Source organism: Megascapheus bottae, chromosome 8 (genome assembly GCF_031878675.1).
Source record: "Megascapheus bottae isolate mThoBot1 chromosome 8, mThoBot2.hap1, whole genome shotgun sequence".
In the NCBI taxonomy this organism is placed as follows: domain Eukaryota; kingdom Metazoa; phylum Chordata; class Mammalia; order Rodentia; family Geomyidae; genus Megascapheus; species Megascapheus bottae.
In genome coordinates this window covers 69,259,356-69,281,609 of record NC_143516.1, presented here as the reverse complement: position 1 = coordinate 69,281,609, position 22,254 = coordinate 69,259,356, and the positions used below count along the sequence as shown (strand labels likewise).

Below are 22,254 nucleotides of genomic sequence, written 5' to 3'. Positions count from 1 at the left end.
TAGCTCTTTCTCTACATATTATTTTTTTTTCTTTTTTTGCCAGTCCTGGGCTTGAGCTCAGGGCCTGAGCACTGTCCTTGGACTTTCCCAAGGCTAGAGCTCTTCCTCTTGAGCTTCAACACCACTTCTGGCTTTTTTTTTCTATGTATGTGGTGCCAAGGAATCGAACCCAGGTCTTTATGCATGCTAGGCAAACACTAGGCCAAACTCCCAGCCCATTAACACATTATTTCTTATTTAAAGTGATATATTCATTGTCATTAACTTCCATAGAGATTCATTATTAATTATTCTAACAGAGGCTAGTGGGAGGAGTGGATGAATGAAAAAGAGAACAGGACACAAATGCACCCAGAATACTTAGGATATGTAAGCGACAAAGAAAGAAGGGATGTGAATGAGTCTGAGGAGCTGAGGACAGGCTGAGGAAGAATGATGGGAGGGGCATTGCCGATCAAGAACGCTGGACACTTTGATGGACACACTCAATTGTGACCCCTGTGCGGCTCCTTTATATGATCTTTGGAAGTTCAGAAAAAAATTAATTAAATTTTAAAAATGCAATTAGTAATTTAGAAAACAAAATTGATGTCATCTCAGGATTGAGGTCCATTTCTCTGCCAAGTAGAGAATTAAGCAGCAGAGGAGCCATGAAGTATAATAGAGCACAAGTTTATTGAGCAGGAACCCAGAGTTTTATGGGACTAAAGTCCATGGTTGGCCACAAATTCTAAGACACATGTTATATCTACCGTTCTTTTTTTTTTAAGTGTAATTCTTGCTATTTTTCTTTTTTTTTATATCTACCTAACAGTTAGCTCCCCTTTCCTCCCTCAAAATGTCCTTTAATCACCTGATTCCTACAGATATATATTTTACCATAATAAGCAATGAATATTTCTACCATGTGTTCCTTAGTCATACACAAGCACATAGTTTTGTTAAAAATAAGCTTCTCTCACACAGCGTGTGACAATTGACTTTTAGGCCCTTCCATTATGTCTCTAGTGTCCTGTACAATGCATTTAGCTTCTTCTCAACCCAGATACTCGGTGGTGCACTTGGTTCCCATTGAGAAGCTTCCCATAAAGGCACTCAGAGTCTAGATCTGAATGCAAATGGCCTCTGACTGAATATTCACTGACCCAGAAAGGAGCACCAGGAGGGCGACCCAAGGGTCCTTTCAGCTGTCACCAGGAGACCCTTGCCTTTTCAGTGCAGGGAGAAGGAGGAACTGCACACTGGCTGTTAATCCCTAAGATGTAGAAACATGGGCACAATACAGTCCTCTAGAGCTCCTACTTAGAGCATGCTGCCTACTCAGGCACAACCCACTTGAAGCAGGAAGGAAATGCTTTTCAAGGATGTCAACATCAAACTCATATATTGAAATTGCTGTGGCATCTGGACTCCAGTGACTCACATCTGTAATCTCAGGTATTAAGGAGGATGAAAATCAGTTCATAAGACTCTTATCCCCAGTTAGTCAGTAGACACCCAGAAGTGGAGGTATGGCTCAGTGGTTGGTTGTAAGCCTTAAACAAAAAAGCCAAGCATTCAAGGCCCCTAAGTTCAAGCTACATACACACACACACACACACACACACACACACACACACACACAAATTACTCCTGGAGACCATTTACTTCTGCCATTTCAAAGTCCACTTCTCGCCACTCAGATTTTCTCTGTGGAGGTTAGTGGTCTTCTTTAGTCTCCTCTACGCACTTGGTAGCTTCTCTTGGTCTCTTTTTTTTCTTATAGAAGGGAAGTTTTATAAAGTCAAGCATTAGTGTGTTAAACATTAAATATTCTCTCCTGTGCAGTGCACTGGGTGTTTTGCTACACAGGCTGTAATAAGAAATATGATATTTTTAATTTGTGCATTAGAAGTTTCAGACCTGGTCTGAAGAGTACTGCATGCAAAGAGCTAGAGTCATCTTCTCCGAACAGCATTCAGAGTTCTATGCTTCCCAACAATAGGGAGTTATTGCCATCATCATCGTCGTCGTCGTCGTCACTCGTGTATGCTGGAGAGCACTCAACTAGGCCACACCAGGCCCCACTAGGGAATTTTTGATACAAGCAGTAATACACTTGTTTGGCAATGAGACTGTTCGTGTGCTTGAACTGAGACTTAGAGGCGTGGCTGCTGTCCTTGGGGAGCTTCTTTGGTCAAGCTTGGTGCTCTACCACTTGAGCCACAGCTCCACTGTAGTCTTTTTGTGGGTTAATGATCCACCAGTGTCGACTTATCTTAGAGATTGCATGTGTTATCATTGCCCAGGTGAAGAGTGAGACTCGCAGTCACTGAGGAATCTCCTCATCCAGATCTCCCCACCTCGCTCTAAATAGTGCAAGGGGGGGCTGCGTTTGGAGATCTGTGTGTTTGACACCAAAGCAGTGAACATTTCGGAAGTATTGTTGTGAGAGATGAAAATCCCTAGCCATGTGATTTATAGCTGTCTCTCTCCATTGTGTCTTTCAGATACCATCGTTCTTATTGCTTCAATAGCAGTCGTTTCCGCAAAAACTCAGGGTAATATTTTTGCCACGTCTGCTCTCCGAAGTCTTCGTTTCCTCCAAATTCTCCGAATGGTGCGCATGGATCGCAGGGGCGGGACCTGGAAATTACTGGGCTCGGTGGTTTATGCCCACAGCAAGGTACGATAGGCTTTCTTCAATTTTCTCCTTCCTTCCTTCCTTCCTTCCTTCCTTCCTTCCTTCCTTCCTTCCTTCCTTTCTTCCTCCCTCCCTCCCTCCCTCTTTCCCTCTCTTCCTTCCTTCTTTTCTTTCTTCTTTCCTTCCTTCTTTTCTTTTTCTTTTGGTGCCATTCCTAGGGCTTGAACTCAGGGCCTACCCCTGAACTTTTCTGCTTCAGATTAGTATTCTAGCATCTTAGTCACATCTCCACTTCTGGTTCTTTTGATGATGGTTCATTGAAAATAAGAGTTTCACAGACTTCCCTAATCTGGCTGGCTTTGAACCATGATGCTCAGATCGCGGCCTCCTGAGGTGCTGGGTTAAAGGCTCCATCTACTGGCACTAGGCTGGCTTTCTGAGGTTTTAATCAATGGATTTCAACCTTTTTTATTTTCTTTGTAAGGTTTAAGAACTCTACTACAAGGCAAACAGTTAATTTCTGAACTTGGAAAAGCAGTTTGGAGAGCTGGTGTATAATGCCTTATTTTATTTTGCTTTTCATAGGTTGGAGGGTAAGGGTACCCTAGGGTGAACTGAGCACCTGGGCTCTGTTTCGGAGTCTTTGTGCTCAAGGCTAGCACTCTACCACTACAGCCACAGCTCCATTTCTGGATTTTTGGTGATTAATTGGAGCTAAGAGTCCAAAGACTTACTTACCTGCCCAAACTGGCCTTGAATTGGAGTTCTTCAGATCTAAGCCTCCTAAGTAGCTATGATTGTAGGCAAGAGCCGCTATTTGTGTTTTCTTTTTAAATTATTTATTTTTTATTTTTATTATATTCAAACAGTTGTTCAGAGGGAGTCAATTTCAACATGTTAGTTTGAGTACAATTCATCTTTTTTAAATTTTATTTTATTATCTTTAAGTATTGCATAAAGATTCAGCACATCAACTTATCAGTACAATATATCTTAATCAGTGTAAGCCTTCCATTATTCACCTCATCTATCATTCAAGAAGTAATAAACTGACAGGCACTGGTAACTCATGCCTATAATCCTAGCTATTCAGGATACTGAGATCTGAGGATCATGGGGAGAAGCCAACCCAGGCAGAAAAGTCCAGAAGACATTTTAATCTCCAATTAACTAGCTATATGCTGCAAATAGAGACATGGGCCAGTGGTAAAGCACCCACTGTGAGGAAAAAGAATTAAAGTTTCAAGGTCCTAAGTTCAAACCTTAGTAACAACACACACACACACACACACACACACACACACACACACACACAGCATAGAGAATAGAATTATGTACCAATTTTTCCCCTTTGCAAAGGCTTTCGATCTCTAAACATACTTTATTCCTTTTATTCCTAGGAATTAATCACAGCGTGGTACATAGGATTTCTTGTTCTTATTTTTTCATCCTTCCTTGTCTATCTGGTGGAAAAAGATGCCAACAAAGAGTTTTCTACATATGCAGATGCTCTGTGGTGGGGCACAGTAAGTACAAACTCCATTTTATCTACTTGATGATTTGAGATGATTTCTTTAAGTATAAGACAATGGTTTCTATTATGGAACAGCCATGAGAGAAGTATGAGAAAATACACAAATTTTCCATGTCTTAATTAATTTTATTAATTAAATTCTCTCATAAATCATCACTTATATTCCTTTTAGATTGTTGTCCAACATAAAAATGCTTTGCTTTTTAAATAATTATTTTAAAAGATTGATTTGCTTCAACTTTGTAGAAGGCAAAATTGTTACACTGATACTTTTTTACAGTCATTTAACAGTTGCATTGGCAAAGCAAATTAAACAAGTGTGTTATACTGCTGGGTACTGAAAGGCTTAAGGCAAGGAGTTCAAAAATTCAACAACTACATGGTGGGACCCTACCTCAGAAAGCAAAAGAATTGATTAGAGGCTGGTGGCTCACATCTATAATCCTAACTACTTCAGGAAGCAGAGATCTGAGGATTGTGGTTCAAAGCCAGCCCAGGCCAAGAACTTCTTATCCTGCTAATTAATCATCAAAAATACCACAAGTGGAGCTGTAGAGAATTAGACTTAAGGGGAAAAATGCCTCAGAGACAGTATCCAGGTCCTGAGTTCAAGCTCTAGGACTAGAATAAAAAATGTGCTTATTACCTGACAAATTGTAACCACTCTCACCTATACAATAAAATTTAAATTTAAAAAAGGCAGCATTGTTCCTCTTCTCTATTTTATGTTTTATTGTAGGGGTAATGTATAGAGGGGTTACAGTTACATGCGCCGGATAGTAGGTGCATTACTTCTCACACATGATACCTCTTCTCATGTTTTTTTCCCCATTTCCCTCCCTCCACCCCTCCCAATCATCTTGTTTTCCCTCCTTTTCGTTTTAAAATAAGTCAAACATAGGAGAATGGTAGCTGAATGGAAGTTAAAGGGGAGTTAGAGGAGTAGAATACATTTTGTTGGGAGAGGCCAAGGGGAGGCAGACAAACAAATGGTGAGGTGGAGACTCATAATGTATATATGAAAATGGAACCGGATAACTTGAAGGAATGTGTGGAGTTGGGAGAGATGGATATCAGTGGAAGGGGTGACATCATTTTAGATATTCTGTAGTCACAAACTTAATATGTTGAATTGAAACACCTTTATACAACTACTCAAAGTAAATTTTATAACAGATCAAACAAAAAGAGTAGAATACAGCACAAAAAATAAGCAGCTTAGCCAGGTGCCAGTGGCTTATACCTGTAATCCTAGCTACTAAGGAGGCTGAGATCTGAAGATTGTGGTTGAAAGACAAAGCCTAACCGTTTTATCTCCCATTAAGCATCAAAATTCCATAAGTAGAGATGTAGCTGAGATGGTAGATAGATGCTAGCTTTGAGCAAAAACTGGTTAAGGAGTGGGAGAGACCCTGAGTTCAAGCCCTGTTACCAGTACCCCTGACCCCCCCCCAAAAAAAGTATGTGGGTTATCAGCTATCCATGACTTAACAGAATTTTAACATAGCTAGGAAGCTATGAGATACAGAACATCAGAATCAGCAACCTGGAAAGGGTGTTTCTTGAACATGGCACAGTTTTCCTTTGAAGCCAAACAAATCCTCTGCATTGTAAAGAATTTATAAGTTAGAAGGAAGGAAGGGTTGACACAGATCAAGATGTATTGTGCACAGACGCAGACATGTTGTATCAGAACCTCTTTATACAGCTATATAATTAAAAATAGCAAGGAATTTATTAGGCAATTGTTGAAACTTGTGCCCTAATAAGAACTTAGAATAATGAACACATATAACACAATGTAAATGTATGTGCATGTTATATACATTCCATTTATTTTTATTTTTATTCCTTAAGACATTCCAAAAGGGTACATAACAATTTAATAATTAGGTAAGAATTTTAATTCTTATAGGTCCAGTAAAGTAAAATTCTCTTATAACTCCAGGCACCAATGGTCATGCCTGTAATTCTAACTACTCCGGAGACTGAGATCTGATGATCACAGTTCAAAGCAGTCCAGGCATGAAAGTCCCGTGAGACTCTTATCTCCAATTAACCACCAGAAAACTGGAAGTGGCTGTATGGCTTAATGTAGTAGGGTGCTAGCCTTGAGCTGGAAAGTTCAGGGACAATGCCCAGGCTCAGTGTTCAAGCCCCATGACCACCAATTAAGAAAAATCTCTTATAAATCATTAGTATTCCTTTTATTTGTGCCTGTCTTGCAGCTTGACTCCAAGGTGCTTTACTCAAGGCTATTGCTCCATCACTTGAACCACACCTCCATTTCTGGTTATTTATTGATTAAATCCAGATAAGAGGCTCTTTGGCTTTGCTGCCTGAGCTAGCTTTGAAATACAATCCTCAAATCTGACTCTTCTGATTAACTAGTATTACAGGTATAAGCCACCATTGCCCAGATTCAGCAGTAATTTTTTGTTGTTCATTTGTTTTTCAGTACTAGATTTTTGCCAAAATAAATATGTCATTTTCTTTCATTGTGATTGATATTTAATGATTAATTGGTTAATTGATAGGTAGATTTGATGGTACTAGGCCCTGAGCCATGACTCTAGCCCTGCTTTTTGCTGGTTATTTTGGAGATGGTGTCTAGCATATATTTCTGCCCAGACTGACTGTAAACCACCATCCTCTTGCTCTCAACCCCTTGAACAACTAGGATCACAGGTGTGAATCATCAGCACTGAGCTTATTTTATTTTGTGGACAACTAGAACTGTGTTATATGTGTTCATTTTTCTACTCACCAAAAGATCGTCCCTAAGACCACAGAACTTGTTTGAGGCCAGGAAACATTAAATGTTTTTGTATTAATCTGGGCATTGATGGCTCTTGCCAATAATCTTAGCTATTCTGGAGGGTGAGTTCTGAGGATCATGGTTCAAAGCCAGCCTGATCAGAAAAGTCTATGAGACTCTTTATCTCCAATTAACCACCAGAAAACTGGAAGTAGCACAGAATGGTAACGTGCTAGCCTAACCAGAAAAAAGCTCAGGGACAATGTCCAGGCTCTGAGTTTAAGCTTCACAAAAAAAAGTTAAAGCCTGACACAAAACTATTGTATTGAACAGAACTTAATATATTTGATGGTTTGTACAGTATTAATAAATGATCATCAGAAATACATGTATTTTAATTTTAAGACTTTAAAAGCATTGTCTGAGTAAATATTTATCAGTTTAGATAGTAACAAAGCATTCTGGGGCTTGATATCTTGGTTTCCAACTCTCTTTCCTACCTAAAAGCAATGATAGATGTTTTAAAAGAAGAGTAGACACCAAAAAGAGAACAGTCATCTGATGTTCTTAAAATATCTTTCCTCTGTACAGAGCAAAGCAATGTCTCTTATTGCTAGTGGCTTTCTTGCTAGTAGCGGGAAGGCAATCTCTTCTCTCATTCTTGTTCTTCTCTTGGACAATTCTAGTGTAAATGCATCCTGGTGTGCTCAGGTGTGCCTGGTCCTTGCACATGCAGCTGTTGCCAAGCTTCAGTCTGGCATTTCTTTTCTTTCTTTTCTTGAGTCTCCCTTGTCTTTTAATTACCCATAAGAGTTGTTGCTGTATTGTGTGTGAAGCAGTGTGTGGGAAATTCTTAATATATTCTCGCTTAGTCACCAGCTACTTTCTTCTGCCAGTGCAACACACAAAGCAGGTTTTGCAAAGGTCACATCTGCTACTTCCAGAGAAGAGGCAACATATTTCCTACGATTTCCATTTTGATAATATTGTTTTGGCCAGTGGTTAACCTGTGCTTAATATGTTTCCTAGTAGCCTAATTATGTTCCCGTTTAAAAAGTTAAAGCCTAGCCTTGAGGAGAGAGTAAAAAGAAAAATCTACAAACACGTCAAGCTTCTAGGAATTAATAAAGGGACTCTATTCTACAGCCACTGTGTTGATTTCATCTGACTCATTAATGAAATTGTCCGAAGCGCATGCAACAGGAAGACTAAACAAAAGGGCTTAGATGTCTATTTAGATGTCAAGTTCAAAGAACTTGAACTACAAGGGGTTGAGTCCTCGGTACTACATACACAGAAAATGCCGGAAGCAGTGCTCAATTAGCAGAGCACTAGCCTTGAGCAAAATTGCTCAAGGACAGAGTTCAAGCCCCAGGGCTGGCACAAAAAAAAAAAAAAAGAACATATAGTAGGGTTTAGTAATTAAGAAATTTAAACATATATGCTTTTGAAAATTTGGGGGCTTTTGTGAATGACAAGAAACTAATAACATGAGATGATTTTTTAATAATTCCATATATTGCAAATGATCCACAATGAAAAAATTTACCCCCTCAATTATATTCCCTCTTTCTCCTCCCCTTTTCTCAAACTCTGTGAAATGCATATATATTGGCACCAGTAGCTCATACTTATAATCCTAGCTACTCAGGAGTCTGAACAACATAGTTTTCCACTGTGCATATACTTTAAAACTATAAAAAATACCCAGGATAGATAAGGAAATAACACTCATATTTGGTGACCACAAGGAAATGGTTTGTGTTAATAATTTAAAGAAGACATGAGCTCAGTGACTCATGCCTTTCATCCTAACTACTGAAGAGCTGGAGGTCAGGTGGATCAAAGATAGTAAGATTCCATCTCAGTCAATAAAATCTGGGCCTGGTGACAGGTTCCTATGATCCCAGTACAGAGAAGATGTGAATAGGAAGATAGCCGGAACACATTTGGCTCCATTTGGTATTATTTTCTACTATTATTTTCCTGCTTTTAAATTACTTGAGATTTATTCTGAAATAACAAGAATGGGTTTTCCTGAATTTTTGTTCCTTATAATCCCCTCCTTTTCAATTATTTTTTCAACTTGCTTTGGATATACTTGGAAAAAAAACTTTAGATTGTATTTTCCTGAAGCAGTTGTTTTTCTGGTAATGACCTGCTCATAAATACTACCTTTTTCTATTTCTTTTCTCTATTTACTGCTAATTCTTATGATAAAGAAGTTTTGTCAGTTTAAGAAAAATGCATTCAGCAGCTTGCATCAAATTGTTTAGTAGTACTGGGGTTTAGACTCATGGCCTTTCACTTGTAGACAGGCAGTCTGTCACTGGGCCACACTTCCCGCCAAAATCTACTTTTTTGTGTGTGCTGGTCCTTGGGCTTGGGCACTATACCTGAGTGTTTTTGCTCAAGACTAGCATACTATAATTCCAGCCACAGCTCTACTTTTGGGTTTTTGGTAGTTAGTTGAAGATAAGAGTTTTAGAGATTTTCCTGCCTGGTCTGAATTCAAACCAAAATCCTGAGATATCAGACTCCTGAATAGCTAGGATTGCAGGTGGGAGCCACGGGCCCCTGGCTAAGAATTTACAATTCTTTTATTTTTTTAAAGGCTAGCCTTGATTTCTCAATCCTCCTCCTTCAGTCTCTAGAGTGCTGAGATTACAGGCCTAGGCCACAAGGCCTCACTGTCATCTTCTGATAAAATAAGGGGCCAGAAATGTGGGAACAGATGGATTTTCTCACTTCCTGGAGTGTTACTCTGCCTGCAAGGTTACTGAAAGAGATGCTAGACATTTAAAAAAATATTTCTTTATTAATTAATTTTAGCACTAAATTTAAATTTTAACTTTCCCAAATGATATTATTAATATACTGTCCAAAGTCAGAAAATGCTGGTTGCCTATAACTAGCTACTAAGGAAGTAGAGATTGAATGAAGTGGAGCTGTGGCTCACATAATAGAGCACTAAACTTGAGCAAAACAAGCAAACAAACAAAAACACTCAGGGCCAGTGCCCAGGCTCTGGAACTGGTATACACACAGTAAATAGGACAAACAGAACTTAATAATAGACCATACTCAGATCTTTGCATCTTTGTCTCTCCCTTTCCCCCCCAAGCCCACATGAGCCATAGAGTATCATCACAGCTCATCTGAAATTCTCAGGGCTCTGGGTCTGATTCTACTCCCCAGGAACCACTGTGCTCAACTCTTACCATGCCTTGTGCCCAGATAGAACCAGCATGGAATAGAATGCCAAGAGTGATGAATTATCTGCAAATGAGGAACAATAGTTTTTTAATGTTAAATCTCCTAGAAGAGTCTGATATTTCAAGGGAGTTGCCCTATTTGTTTACTGGGTTAAATTCGAATGATACTCCATCACTAGATTTCGTTTTTCCAAACTCAATTCTCGTTCTATAAGTCCAGGCAGCCCCATGACTATGTTAACGGCACACTGTAATTAAGCCGTGCCATCAGCCTTATCACTGAGAGGCTCTGGACACTCTGTGGGAGCAGCTGCACTTAATGCAGCCTCAGAGGTGATAAAGTACAATACCAGCACACACTGCCATCATGATATGGTAGGCCAAAAGGGTGCCGCTGGGGTCTAGAACTGTGATGAGTCTTCCAGGAAACAGACTGCTATGCCACCCAATTCAACTGTCCAGGTATATATCATTTCCTCCAAGGCCCTGAGGAGCGAGCATAGAAACAGTTTAGAGGTCTCTGAAATAAGCTGCTATTCCAGGGCCTACCCACATTCTAGAAATACTGGGATCTGTTGGATTTGTGTTTCCTGCTTGTTTCTTTCCTTTTTCCTTTTATTTTGTACTCAGGATCTGGGCATTGTTCCTGAGCTTTTTTGCTTTTAGGCTAACACTCTACCACTTGAGCCACAGCTCCACTTCAGGTAGGATTATAAGTGTGAGCCACCCACACCCAGATGGCCTGCCCTTTTCTGACTTTAGACCTACATGAACCTAATTATTACTGGTTTCAGCCAATGAGAGACTGGGGAGCTTTCTAGTAGGCAGAAATGCTTCATTGTTTAGTATAATCAATGGGAAAGAAAGCACTCTGACGGTGCCACTCTCTCTTCAGCAAAACATCCAGCCAATCAGTCAGGGCTAGCAGGCCACGCAGCAGGCTATGTGCCAGGAAAAGGAAAGAACCAGAATCTGCATCTCCTGTTTCCATGAGAGATGCAGCCATTTCAAGGGCAGCTTTCCCTAGAAGCAGAGAAGGGCAATGAATATGGGAGCTCACGGACACATGGTTTTGTGGAATGCACATGGTCCTTACCTTAGAAATTCAGGAGCTACGTCAACCACATAGGACATTGTGAACTCCTGGAGAAGGTTCACATCTTACTTGTAAGTGCACCTCAGAGACTTCTAGTCTCTTTTGCATTAATTATATATACTAACGGATTTCACTGGGACATTTTCACACATGCATGTACAACCTACTTTGATCATTTCACTCTATTTTTCCTTATTACTATCTCCACCCCCAGGACTTCTTTCTCTTTTTCAGTAGTTTCTCCAACTTTTATGAGACTTTGTGAGTGTGTGTGTGTGTGTGTGTGTGTGTGTGTGCGTTGTGTGTACACGAGTGTACACATGTGTACACACATGCATGTGTTATTGCTGGAGCTTAAACTCAGGGACTTCATGCTTTTGCTTAGCTTTTCTTGATCCAGGATGATTCTTTACCACACTTCCACTTCCAGATTTTGCTAGTTATTTCAAGATGAGGGGCTCACTGTTGTGTCTGCTTGGGCTGGATTTGTATTTCAATCATAGGAGCTCAGTCTTCTGAGTAGTTAATGTTATAGGTGTGAGCTAATGCACCTGGCTTCAGGACACTTTGTGTCTGGTGTTAGCCTGGCTCACATCACAAAGCCTAGAGTTGTCCCCTTTGTGTCCATCAGATGAACTTTGCATCCAGGAGGCAAACCCCACCAACCCCTCACCTGGGGCCTTCCGGGGGCCAGGCTGTCTGCCTTAGGTAGGATCTTCTGCTTTCAACCAGGAAACTCTTGTGTTTTCTTTGAAATTGGTGATTATTCAAGTCCCTGGCCTCAGAAATGTGGTCATCTGAGAAGTTTAATGGGAGTGCAGAGGTGGATGCAGCCTTTACTACCTTGACAGACATTGTATTTATTTGAACAGAAAGGCATATCATCCCTGGAGAAGAAAGAAGAAAGTTTGAATTCTGAATGAAAGAAACCATACTTTCTTCTCCTCTTAGTAGAGCACAACTGTTGTCAGTTAGTTTCAGACTTGAAACCTGTCATCCTAGGTACTCAAGAGGCTGAGATGTAAGGACCAAAGTTCAAAGCCAGCTCAGGCAAAATAAAAAAAAATACCCAAGACTCATTAAATAATTAACCAGCAAAAAGTCAAAAGTAGAGATGTGCTTGGAATTACAGAGCACTAACTTTGAATAAGAAAAAGCTAAGAGCGCTCAAGCCCTGAGGTCAAGCCTCAATACCAGCATTAAAAATGTAATAAAATAATCTCTACTCTCTGAGCATTGGGCCAGACAAAATAACTCCAGTGTGTTACAGGAATAGAAAACCATGAAATGTGACTCTTTTTCATTGTGACCAAACCATGAAATTTCTCCTTCAGTAGATGACAATTAATAAACAGATTAAGCAGAAAAGGTGTGGCAAATTGAAATGCCATATATTTAAGATTAAGAATCCATAATAAAATTAAACCTTTCTTTCTTTTTGGACATTCTCAAGAAATTCCTGCCAGACATCAGTGGCTCATGCTTGTTATTCTACCAATTCAGCAGGCTGAGAGCTGAGGATGTAGTTGAAAGCCATTTCATACATACAAATCAGAAAGACGCTTAATTGCTAATTTTTTTAACCAGTAAAAAAAAAAAAAAAAGAAGTGGTGATGGGGCTCAAGTAGTAGAGTTCTAGCCTCGAGTAAAAAGTCAAGTGAGAACATGAAGCCCTGAGTTCAAGCCCCTGTACCAGAACAAAAATAAAATAAAGTATTAATATGTTTAATTTAATTAAGATAATGTAATTAATACAATATACTTCCTTTCAGAGTCTCCTCACTAATACTATTAGTGACATTATATTATCTTGTCTCCTGAGTTCTCTCTCTTTCTCTCTCTCCACCTCTCTCTCCATCTCTCCCTTCCTCCCTCCCTACCCCCCCTCCCTCTCTCTGAGTTCTTCTACCCTCTGGACAACACCCAGAACCCTTTCCTCTGACCTCAAATCTACAGCCCTCCCAAGACTGCCTCTTTCTTCTCTAGGGCTTCAGGAACTAATGAAAACTTTCCATTCCTGGTCCAGAGGGACAGTGACTAAGCCCTGAATTCAGACCCCAGTACTCTCATACATAACAAAAACAAAAATACCATAGTCCTCTATCCCCACCTCCACCCCACCGCTCTACTTGAAAAAAATAAATAAACCAAAACTATTCTTCTGATTCTTCTGACTTTCCTTTCCCTGCCATCTGTCAGTGTCTGTGTCCTGAGATGTTTGTGGGGCCTCTTCTTCCCTTATTAGTGATCTATTTTCTACACTGCACTTCAACATACCCGCCCCTGGTTCCAAAACCCAAATACTATGACTAGCTCAGTCTACCTCTCTCTCTCTCTCAAGACTCCAGCTCTTATTCTGTTTCTTATGAGATAGTCCCACGAAGAATCAGCTTGATATTTTGCAAGCCACAATTTGCAAAATGAAATGTTTCACCTTTCCCTGAAAATCTTCTCTTTTTTACTTTTTATTTTTGAACCAGGGCCCAAGTGCTGTCCCTTAGCTCTTTTGTTCAAGGCTAGCACTCTACCTCTGGAGCTGCATCTTTACTTCTGCCTTTTTGCTGGTTGATTTGATTAGTCGGAGATAAGAATCTTAGGTTTTAAAAGACCTAGCAGTGTGACCCAAGTAGCATCTGTGTAGTATGGGCAAGGCCCTAAATTCAGTCCCTGGTACCTAGGAAAAAAAAGGTAGCTTTTAGGGGAGAGAAAAGCCCAAGGATTATCCCATGACATAAAGAGCTAAGCTTTTGTACTTACTAGCTGTATATATAGTCATACATTAACATTCTGTGGAATGGTCCCCTGGCTAAGAGACAGAGTCAGCAAGTAGGAAATACAGTGGGGTGGGGTGGGGGTGGCAAGGAGTTATGAACTCTATGAACGGGGGCCAGGAGTTTGGCCTAGTGGTAGAGTGCTTGCCTAGCATGAAGGAAGACCCGAGTTCGATTCCTCAGTACCACATACATAGAAAAAAGCCGGAAGTGGTGCTGAGGCTCAAGTGGTAGAGCTCTAGCCTGGAGAAAGCCCAAGGACAGTGCTCAGGCCCTGAGCTCAAGCCCAAGACTGGCAAAAAAAAAAAAAAGAATTTAATTTCTATACCTTTTTTTCACATATAAGTCTATCTGATTTGCAGGAGGAAAGGGGAAATCACAGACACTGCAGGATTAAGGGTGAACCAATGTAACAGTGATACTCATTAGATACTATGTTGAAATGAACTTTCCAGTTTGGGGAAGAGGGGCGGGGAGATGAGCTGGGGAAAAGTGAGGGAGGGGCTATTTCTTTCTCCAGAAAGAAATATACTCATTACTTCACCTTACCTTATAACACCTTTACAAAAGTAATAGCAATGAACCTCAAGGATTTTCCTGTTCAGTCTGGCTCAATCCTCCTAAATCATGAGAATTAGAAATGTGAGCCACCAAAACCTGCCTTTTACTTCATCATCATGGTCTAAGCATCTTCACCCTTGGAAGGTCAAGTTCACAGTTGATTTATTCTCCCTGCTTTGACCCCAGATAATCAATAATGCTCTTCCATTCAATGTCCTATGTCTCCAGCCATACAGTCTCTTAACTGGCCTTCCTACCCCTTATTTCTCCCTGTGCCAACCCACCTGATATATTAGCTGCCAAAAGCCAAGTTTCTGAAAGCACTATATGATACACATGCTTAAAAACCATTTCCTGGGGCCGGGAGTTTGGCCTAGTGGTTAAAGTGCTTGCCTAGCATGCACAAAGACCCAGGTTCGATTCCTTGGTACCACATACATAGATAAAAGCCAGAAGTGGTGCTGAGGCTCAAGTGGTAGAGCTCTAGCCTTGAGAAAGTCCAAGGACAGAGCTCAGGCCCTGAGCTCAAGCCCAGGACTGACAAAAAAATAAAAAAATAAAAAATCAAATTCAAAAAAAAAAACATTTCCTAAGTATTTCTGCAAAACATGGAGCAGAATCCTTATCCCAGCATATAGGCTTTCGTTCACCTGTGAAGTGAATACTTACTAAGTGATTAGTATATGCAAACTACTATGCAAGGAGTCAGCCACACACAGGACACAATTGTAGTCTACGTGAAGTTTTCTTCTCCCAAGTGGGGAACTCAAATGAAAACAAGTAAACTTAATCAGTATATTATGTTCTCAGATATTGGTACCTTTTATATTTTATAAATAAAAATGAACTGAATAAGGATGTAAGAAACAATTGACATAGAGCTACTTACATAAGATGATCAGTTGGCCTTTTAATTGACAGCCATGCAGATTTATGAGGTGTGAATTAACATGTACATACAGGTGTGCAGTACATAGTGATCATAGTAATTCATGTATCACCCCAGGCTTTTATTATTCTTTTTTTTTGCCAATCCTGGGGCTTGAACTCAGGGCCTAGGCACTGAGCTTAGGTTTTCTCAAGGCTAACACTCTACCTCTAGAGCCACAGAACCATTTCTGGCCTTTTCTATTTATGTGGTGTTGAGGAATCAAACCTAAGGTCTCATGCATGCTAGGCAAGCACTCTACCACTAGGCCACACTCCCAGCTCTGTATTTGGAATATTCAAAGTCTTCTTAACTATTTTGGAAAAATATTCCTCCTAACCAATTATAGTCCTGAACCCATTAACCAGGAGTGGTCTTTCTGTGGATTGAGAGTTGAATAACTATCTGAATGGATAGCAAGGAATAAAAAAATCCAGCAAGTGCAGACCCTGAGACAAGAATCAAAAGGGTTAGTTGCCACAGACACAGAAGGAGATGGCAAATAGTGGGTGATCAAGCTTGAAATGGGGCCAGAGACCCACTGGGGAATAGTGTTCAGGACGCTGAATGCCGTAAAGAGGACTGAGACCTGTTCTGAAGGATATGGGAAGCCTGTGGAAGATGTCACTTTTAACCACAAACACATGGTGTGGTTACCATTTTTAGAGACCCTGCTGAGGGCTATAGAGGTATCTCAGCATTAGAACTGGCTAGCATGGACAAGGTTCTGAGTTCCATGTGGATTGTTGCAAAAAAAAGGAAGAAAGGAAGGAAAGAAGCAGAAGGGAAATGGAAAGAAACCAAAAAGGAAGAGGAAAGAAGAAGAAGAAAAGAGAAAGGAAGGGAAAGAAGGGGAAAAGAAATTCAGTGCCCAGGCTTTAAGAGATCTAGTTAAGCTCTTCTTCCTCTATTTTTGATTTTTATTATAAATTGATACATTATTGTTGTGTATACTTTATACAGTGATATGATTTATTAATACGTTATGGAAGAATTGAATCAAAGAATAAGGTATCAATTATCTCAAATACTTTAGAAGGAGGCAAGTAACATGGGCCTCTTATATGATGATCACACTAAAACAACACCAATGTGAAAACCTATAATCCTTTCCTCCAAGACCCAGGATAAAGCAAGAACCACTCCCACCATGTCTGTTCAGAACAGTACCAGAAGTCCTTGGACAGGGGAAAGGAAAAGCATTAAAACAGGGAAGGAAGCACTGACAGGATCACTGTCGCCTGATGACATCAACTCATACACAGAAAACATAAATATATAGAGAAATGGGTATAGATAACGCAGACACATCCATGTTAGAACAAATAAAAATTCAACTCATAGACACATAGTCAATACAGACAAAAAAATGAGTTTCTGGATACTCATAAGGAATTTTCTGAGAAAGAAATCATGAGGACAACCTCACTTATAATAGCTTCCAAATAAAATGAAATAAATGCTTAGGAATTGATGTAATCAAGAAGGTAAAGAAAAAACTTGTACAGTGAAAACTATACAACTTAATTCCATTATGTGTGTAGACTACATTTTCTTTCTTCTTTTCTTTCTTCCTTTCTTCCTTCCTTCCTTTCTTCCTTCCTTTCTTCCTTCCTTCCTTCCTTTCTTTCTTTCTTTCTTTCTTTCTTTCTTTCTTTCTTTCTTTCTTTCTTTCTTTCTTTCTTTCTTTCTTTCAGCTTGAAGTCAGGGCCTGCACACTGTCCCTCAGCTCTTCAAGTCAAGGCCAGCACTCTACCACTTAAGCCACAGTGCCACTTCCGATTTTTCTGGTGGTTAATTGGAGTTAAGAGTCTCACGGACTTCAGTGCGCAGGCTGGCTTCAAACCACATTACTCCTGAATATATACATATATATATGAGAGACATAATTATATATCTATATATACATATAAATCTGTAGGTAATGTTGGGCACTGGTGGCTCAAACCTCAGCTACTCAGGAGGCTGAGATCTAAACGTTGCAATTTTAAGCCAACCCAGGCAGGAAAGTTCATGAGACTCTTATCTCCAATACATTACCCAAAAAGTTGGAAGTAGGGTAATGGTTCAAGTAATAGAGCATCTTCCTGAGCACAAAACAAAGCTCAGGGACAGTGCCAGGCCCTGAATCCAGGCTCCAGTCCTGGCAATAAATAAATAACACATTGGCTGGTATGCAAGTGGTTACAAATGAATTAACTGAAGTAAAATGGCTAACTATAACTGCTATGTTATATGGCACCTCCCTTGTCTAACTACTTCACAACGATACAAATATTTTAAGATTAAATAATAAAAGAAATTGAAGGTGTCAATAATGTTCTTCAAACCTGCTGTGTTTCAGCATAATTTATGATTTCCAGAGCTTTCCATGTATATTCTTATTGCTGATGTAGATGGCCACCTTTCCTCTCTGCTCTTTGGCCATTTCTACCTCTTAAAATGCTTCCCTGCCTTCATAGTCCAGGCACAGTAACAGTTCCCCAGTTAGGCCTCCCCATTTTCCAGGCTCGTGCAGGAATTCCTACAACAGGATGCTTATGCCTCCATCCTATTCCCTGTGTCTCCTTATTTGGTATTTTAATTATTTGTATGTTACACTCCTTCCTTACCATACCATAAATACTCTAGGACAAGAACTGTGTTCCTCTCATTTTTTGTGTGTGTTGCACTACAAATCATAATATGCACCTCTAACACACCCGATCTTTGGGAAATACCTTCAAAGTAATGAATGGATGTACTCACGAATTAGTGCTGTCACAATGCATCATGGATGACTATCTGCTTACTTACTCTTTCTTTGAATATACTTAAACAAGATGGGCAACTGTTCTAGGAAAAGAACAAGTATGTAGGTTATGCATTTCCTTAAACAAAGAGAAGTTCTGTTCTGCATCATGGAAAATTAAAGCTCAGTAATAAAATACGTCAACAAGACTTCATGAATAATGAGTTAGGGGAAATGTGCTCTTTACTTTCTGTTTGTACGTTTTAAATTCCCACTCCAAAACTCAAGCTGGATGTTCTATTTATTTTGTTTTTAGATAACTTTGACAACTATTGGCTATGGAGACAAAACTCCGCTAACCTGGCTGGGAAGATTGCTCTCCGCAGGCTTTGCACTCCTTGGCATTTCTTTCTTTGCTCTTCCTGCCGTGAGTATCTTTGCAACAATAAAGCAGCTCTAATTAGGTCTTAGAGGTTTACTGGAGTGAGCTTTCATAAATTGGCATGCTTGGAAACACAACTGATATTATTGCCTTCACTATTTTTTTCTAGTAAAATGTAGACTTTTCTAAATATATGTAACAAGAAAATTGAGAAAATATGGTCTTGAGACTGTAATAGCAGCTAATTCAAATGGCATCACCTTTTGTCAATAGGCTGAACATTTTAAATGTTGGTAAAGGACATGGCTCATGCCTGACATTGTAGTTATTCAGGTGGCTGGAATTCAAGGAGCAATATTCGAAGCCAGCCTGTATCTGATTTACCAGCAAAACACTGGCAGATAAGTGTGGTCTGAGTGAAGTAAAAGAGCTAAGTACAAGGCTCTGAGTTCAAGATCTCATACTGGAGCACGAGCACACACACACACACACACACACACACACACACACACACACCACAATGTCAGCACACATGTAATTTTATTTTAAAGCATTTAAACTCCAATGTAACTTGTCAAGTGAGCTACTGAAGAGATAGTGATGCAGAAATGCAGGGTTTTCCTCTTCAGTTCCACTTGAAAGAAAAGCATATGACCTTAAGTGTTCTAAAGATACCCAGTGATTCATACTTTGTGTCACTGTCGTTGACTTTTCTCGATGAGCAGTATCTGCCTCCAGAATGAAGAGTACATTAATCTTTCCCCCAAGCTTTTGATTGTTCTCCTCTTAATGGGCAAAGCTTATCTTTCTAAGCATATGATCATCTGCCTTCTTTAAAGGTAATCATAATATTACAATTTGCCTCTATGGCTGTGGGGAGCCCAACCAAAAAAAATGTCCTGGGCAGTGGCAGCAGGTGTGCCTAAGGAAAATAATCCTGGGCTTGCTCCGAAGTCAAGTGATGGCACATGCTCTGCCAAGCCCAAACCTGAAACCCAAGAACAGCCTGCAAAGGAAGTCAGGTCAGTGGAGGGGGTCAGATGGGGATTTTCAGCAGCGCAGTTTTTAGCTCACAAGGCTGAAGAGCACCCGTTGTTAATGATTTCAAAGGACATTCTCAACCCTCCCAAACCCAGTGAATGACTCCAGGTGAACCAGCTGCTCCAGACCACTCGAAAAATCACAGCAAAGAGCCTGAAAAGTCTAGGAGCGTGTTCAGGCATAAGACCTCCACCTGAACTCTGTCGTGTACGATTAGACTGTTTCCATGTGCAAAGGCTGCTGTAGCAAGCTAGCACAGGCCGGGACCTGCAGCAATAGAAATGACCTCTCATGGTCCTTGGAGGGCAGAGGGCCACAGTTAAAGTGTCTGCAGGGCATGTCCATTTTGAGACTCATGAGAGGTGACCTGTTCCAGGCTCTTCCCTTGGCTTCCCTTGGCTTGTTGGAGGCTACTTCTGCTTGTGTCTTCACACACGCTGTGTCTGAATTTCCTCATCTTATAAGGGCATCGGTCATCTTGGATTAGAGCCCAGCCTGTCATGCTCATTTTAATACATGTTTATCTCAGCAAGAGCCCTGTCTTCAAATAAGTTCACATTCTGAGGTACAGTGATAAAGACTTCAACCTATGAATGTGATAGTGGAGCACAATTCAATTTCACCAAGCAATTCTGAGGGTGTTTTCTCATCAGTATCATTGAGGGATAATTCTGGAGTGCAAACAAATTCTGCACTAATCATGTGGTCATGACATGTAAGTCAAGAGCTTATTATGAAGAAAACTCAATGAATGTTATTTTCACCCACCAGTAAGAATATAGAAATATATATTTCCTGGTGTGAAATGGTAAAACAAAAAGAATGAAAAAAATCACTTATCCAAAATCAACTCATATGGCAATCTCAATAACCCAGAGCAGGGAAGAGGCTCACTATCATAAGACTTTGGATGTAATCATCAGACCCCCTGCAAGAAAATCCTTTAGAAACAGCAAAGTTCAGTCTTAGGTTTATTTTTTGTCCCTAAAATAATGACACAACATTCCTTCTGGTTTTGTATCTATATATACCTTGAGGTCACATCTACGATAAATATACAATCAAATATATGTTGTCCCACAGAACAGCTAGTTGAGACTTCACAGCCCAACTTTCATTATCAGAGAAAATACTGAGTTTCATAGTTCTTTGAAGATTATAAATAGCCAATGTAGGGAGAGGTTGCTAGAACCAACATGACAACAGGAAGAAATGGTAGAAAGTGAACAACCAAAGAAGTACACAGGCAGACACAATGTTCCAAGAATGGAAAGACAAGAGGCCAATTAGTATTGGTGTCAGCCTACCTTTGGGAGCTGGCTACAGCCAATCTTGCAAAGTATCTGTGGCCCAGAATGAAACTCTGGACCATTAAAGGGAGGTTAAATGCGTTATTGTGTTAGGTTAAAGGTTAGAGAATTGAGTAGTCATTCTTGGGGTTTTTTCCAGTCAAGTGATTATATTTTTATAGATAAATTGAATTAACATGATGTTGGCAATCTGACAAATGTATTTGCATGGAACAGAACATCTCCCTACATGCCAAGAAAAGTGGCTCTAGGATCCCTCTTTCTGCTGTGGGATCCTTGTAGGGGCTGAGTGATGGCTTAGTCCTGTGGATACCTCCTTGCGGCCAACAGGACTCTCTGACTGAAATTTAGGAGAGCATGTACACATTTTGCCAAAAGGCAGAGGTGGTTTGAGAGAGGCTCTTCTGTTTAGTGCTCCTGCACTCAGGAAACCTGAGGAACAGCATTTCTCCAACACATCTGGGCAAAGTCTCATATCCCCAAAGGAAATTTCTCCAGGGATCACTTCTGGCCTCTTTGTAGCATCCAGACAATGGGATCTTCTCCTCTCCAGGGCACCCCCTCTTCCCACCTTGGTAAAGACTCCAAATACACATAGGGCTTTCCCAATAAAGAAAATTGAGTTTTGTGATTGAGTTTTAACCAGGATGCATGGTACTCCTAAACTGACAGGATGAACTGAAATTTCTTTGTATAAGTAATCAAAGATAACTTTAAAAATGGTATAAATTTAAAAAAAATGGCTAGGTGCTGGTGGTCCTGTCATCTTAGTTCCTGAGAAAGTTGAGCTCTGAAGACTGAGTTACAAAGCCAGCCAAAGAAGACAGGTATCTCCAGTGTACAAGCAAAACACTGGAAGTAGAACTGTAACTTAAGTGGTAGAGTGCCAGTCTTAAGCAAAAAAAAAAAATAGCTGGAGGATTGGAGGATAGTACCCGGGCTAAGCTAGGCCCTCAGTTCAAAAGCCAGTACTGGCACACACACACACACACCACACACAAAAAAAATGTTTTGAGTTTCATAGGAACTGAATTCTTTGAAAAACCCAGGTAATCATTTCAATTAAGGACTAGTTCTTTTTGAGTAACCATTCATTAGTGACTGGAGGTCACAATCTACAATCACCAACAATAGTAACAAATAGAATTATTACATAAAATAAAATGTCAATACCTGTTTTGAAAAATCTTTCCACATAGGTGACATCTAGAAACATACTTATTATCTGACTTAGCAAATTGTGACCCCTCTAAACATCACCTTCATAATAATGAAAATGTTTATTGATTAAAAATATATTTTAA

The 22,254-nt window shown here is 40.0% G+C and overlaps 1 protein-coding gene across 2 annotated transcripts in view; it reads left to right on the top strand.

Annotated features, from left to right (window-relative positions):
* Kcnq5 (potassium voltage-gated channel subfamily Q member 5) overlaps positions 1–22,254 on the top strand; it is a 524,085-nt gene that overhangs the window by 411,926 nt on the left and 89,905 nt on the right. For both annotated transcript variants that reach the window (XM_090338552.1, XM_090338551.1), the window contains exons 4-6: positions 2,490–2,665; positions 4,024–4,149; positions 18,534–18,644. In XM_090338552.1, coding sequence (XP_090194678.1) covers positions 2,490–2,665; positions 4,024–4,149; positions 18,534–18,644 — 413 coding nt within the window. The remainder of the gene's footprint in view (positions 1–2,489; positions 2,666–4,023; positions 4,150–18,533; positions 18,645–22,254) is intronic.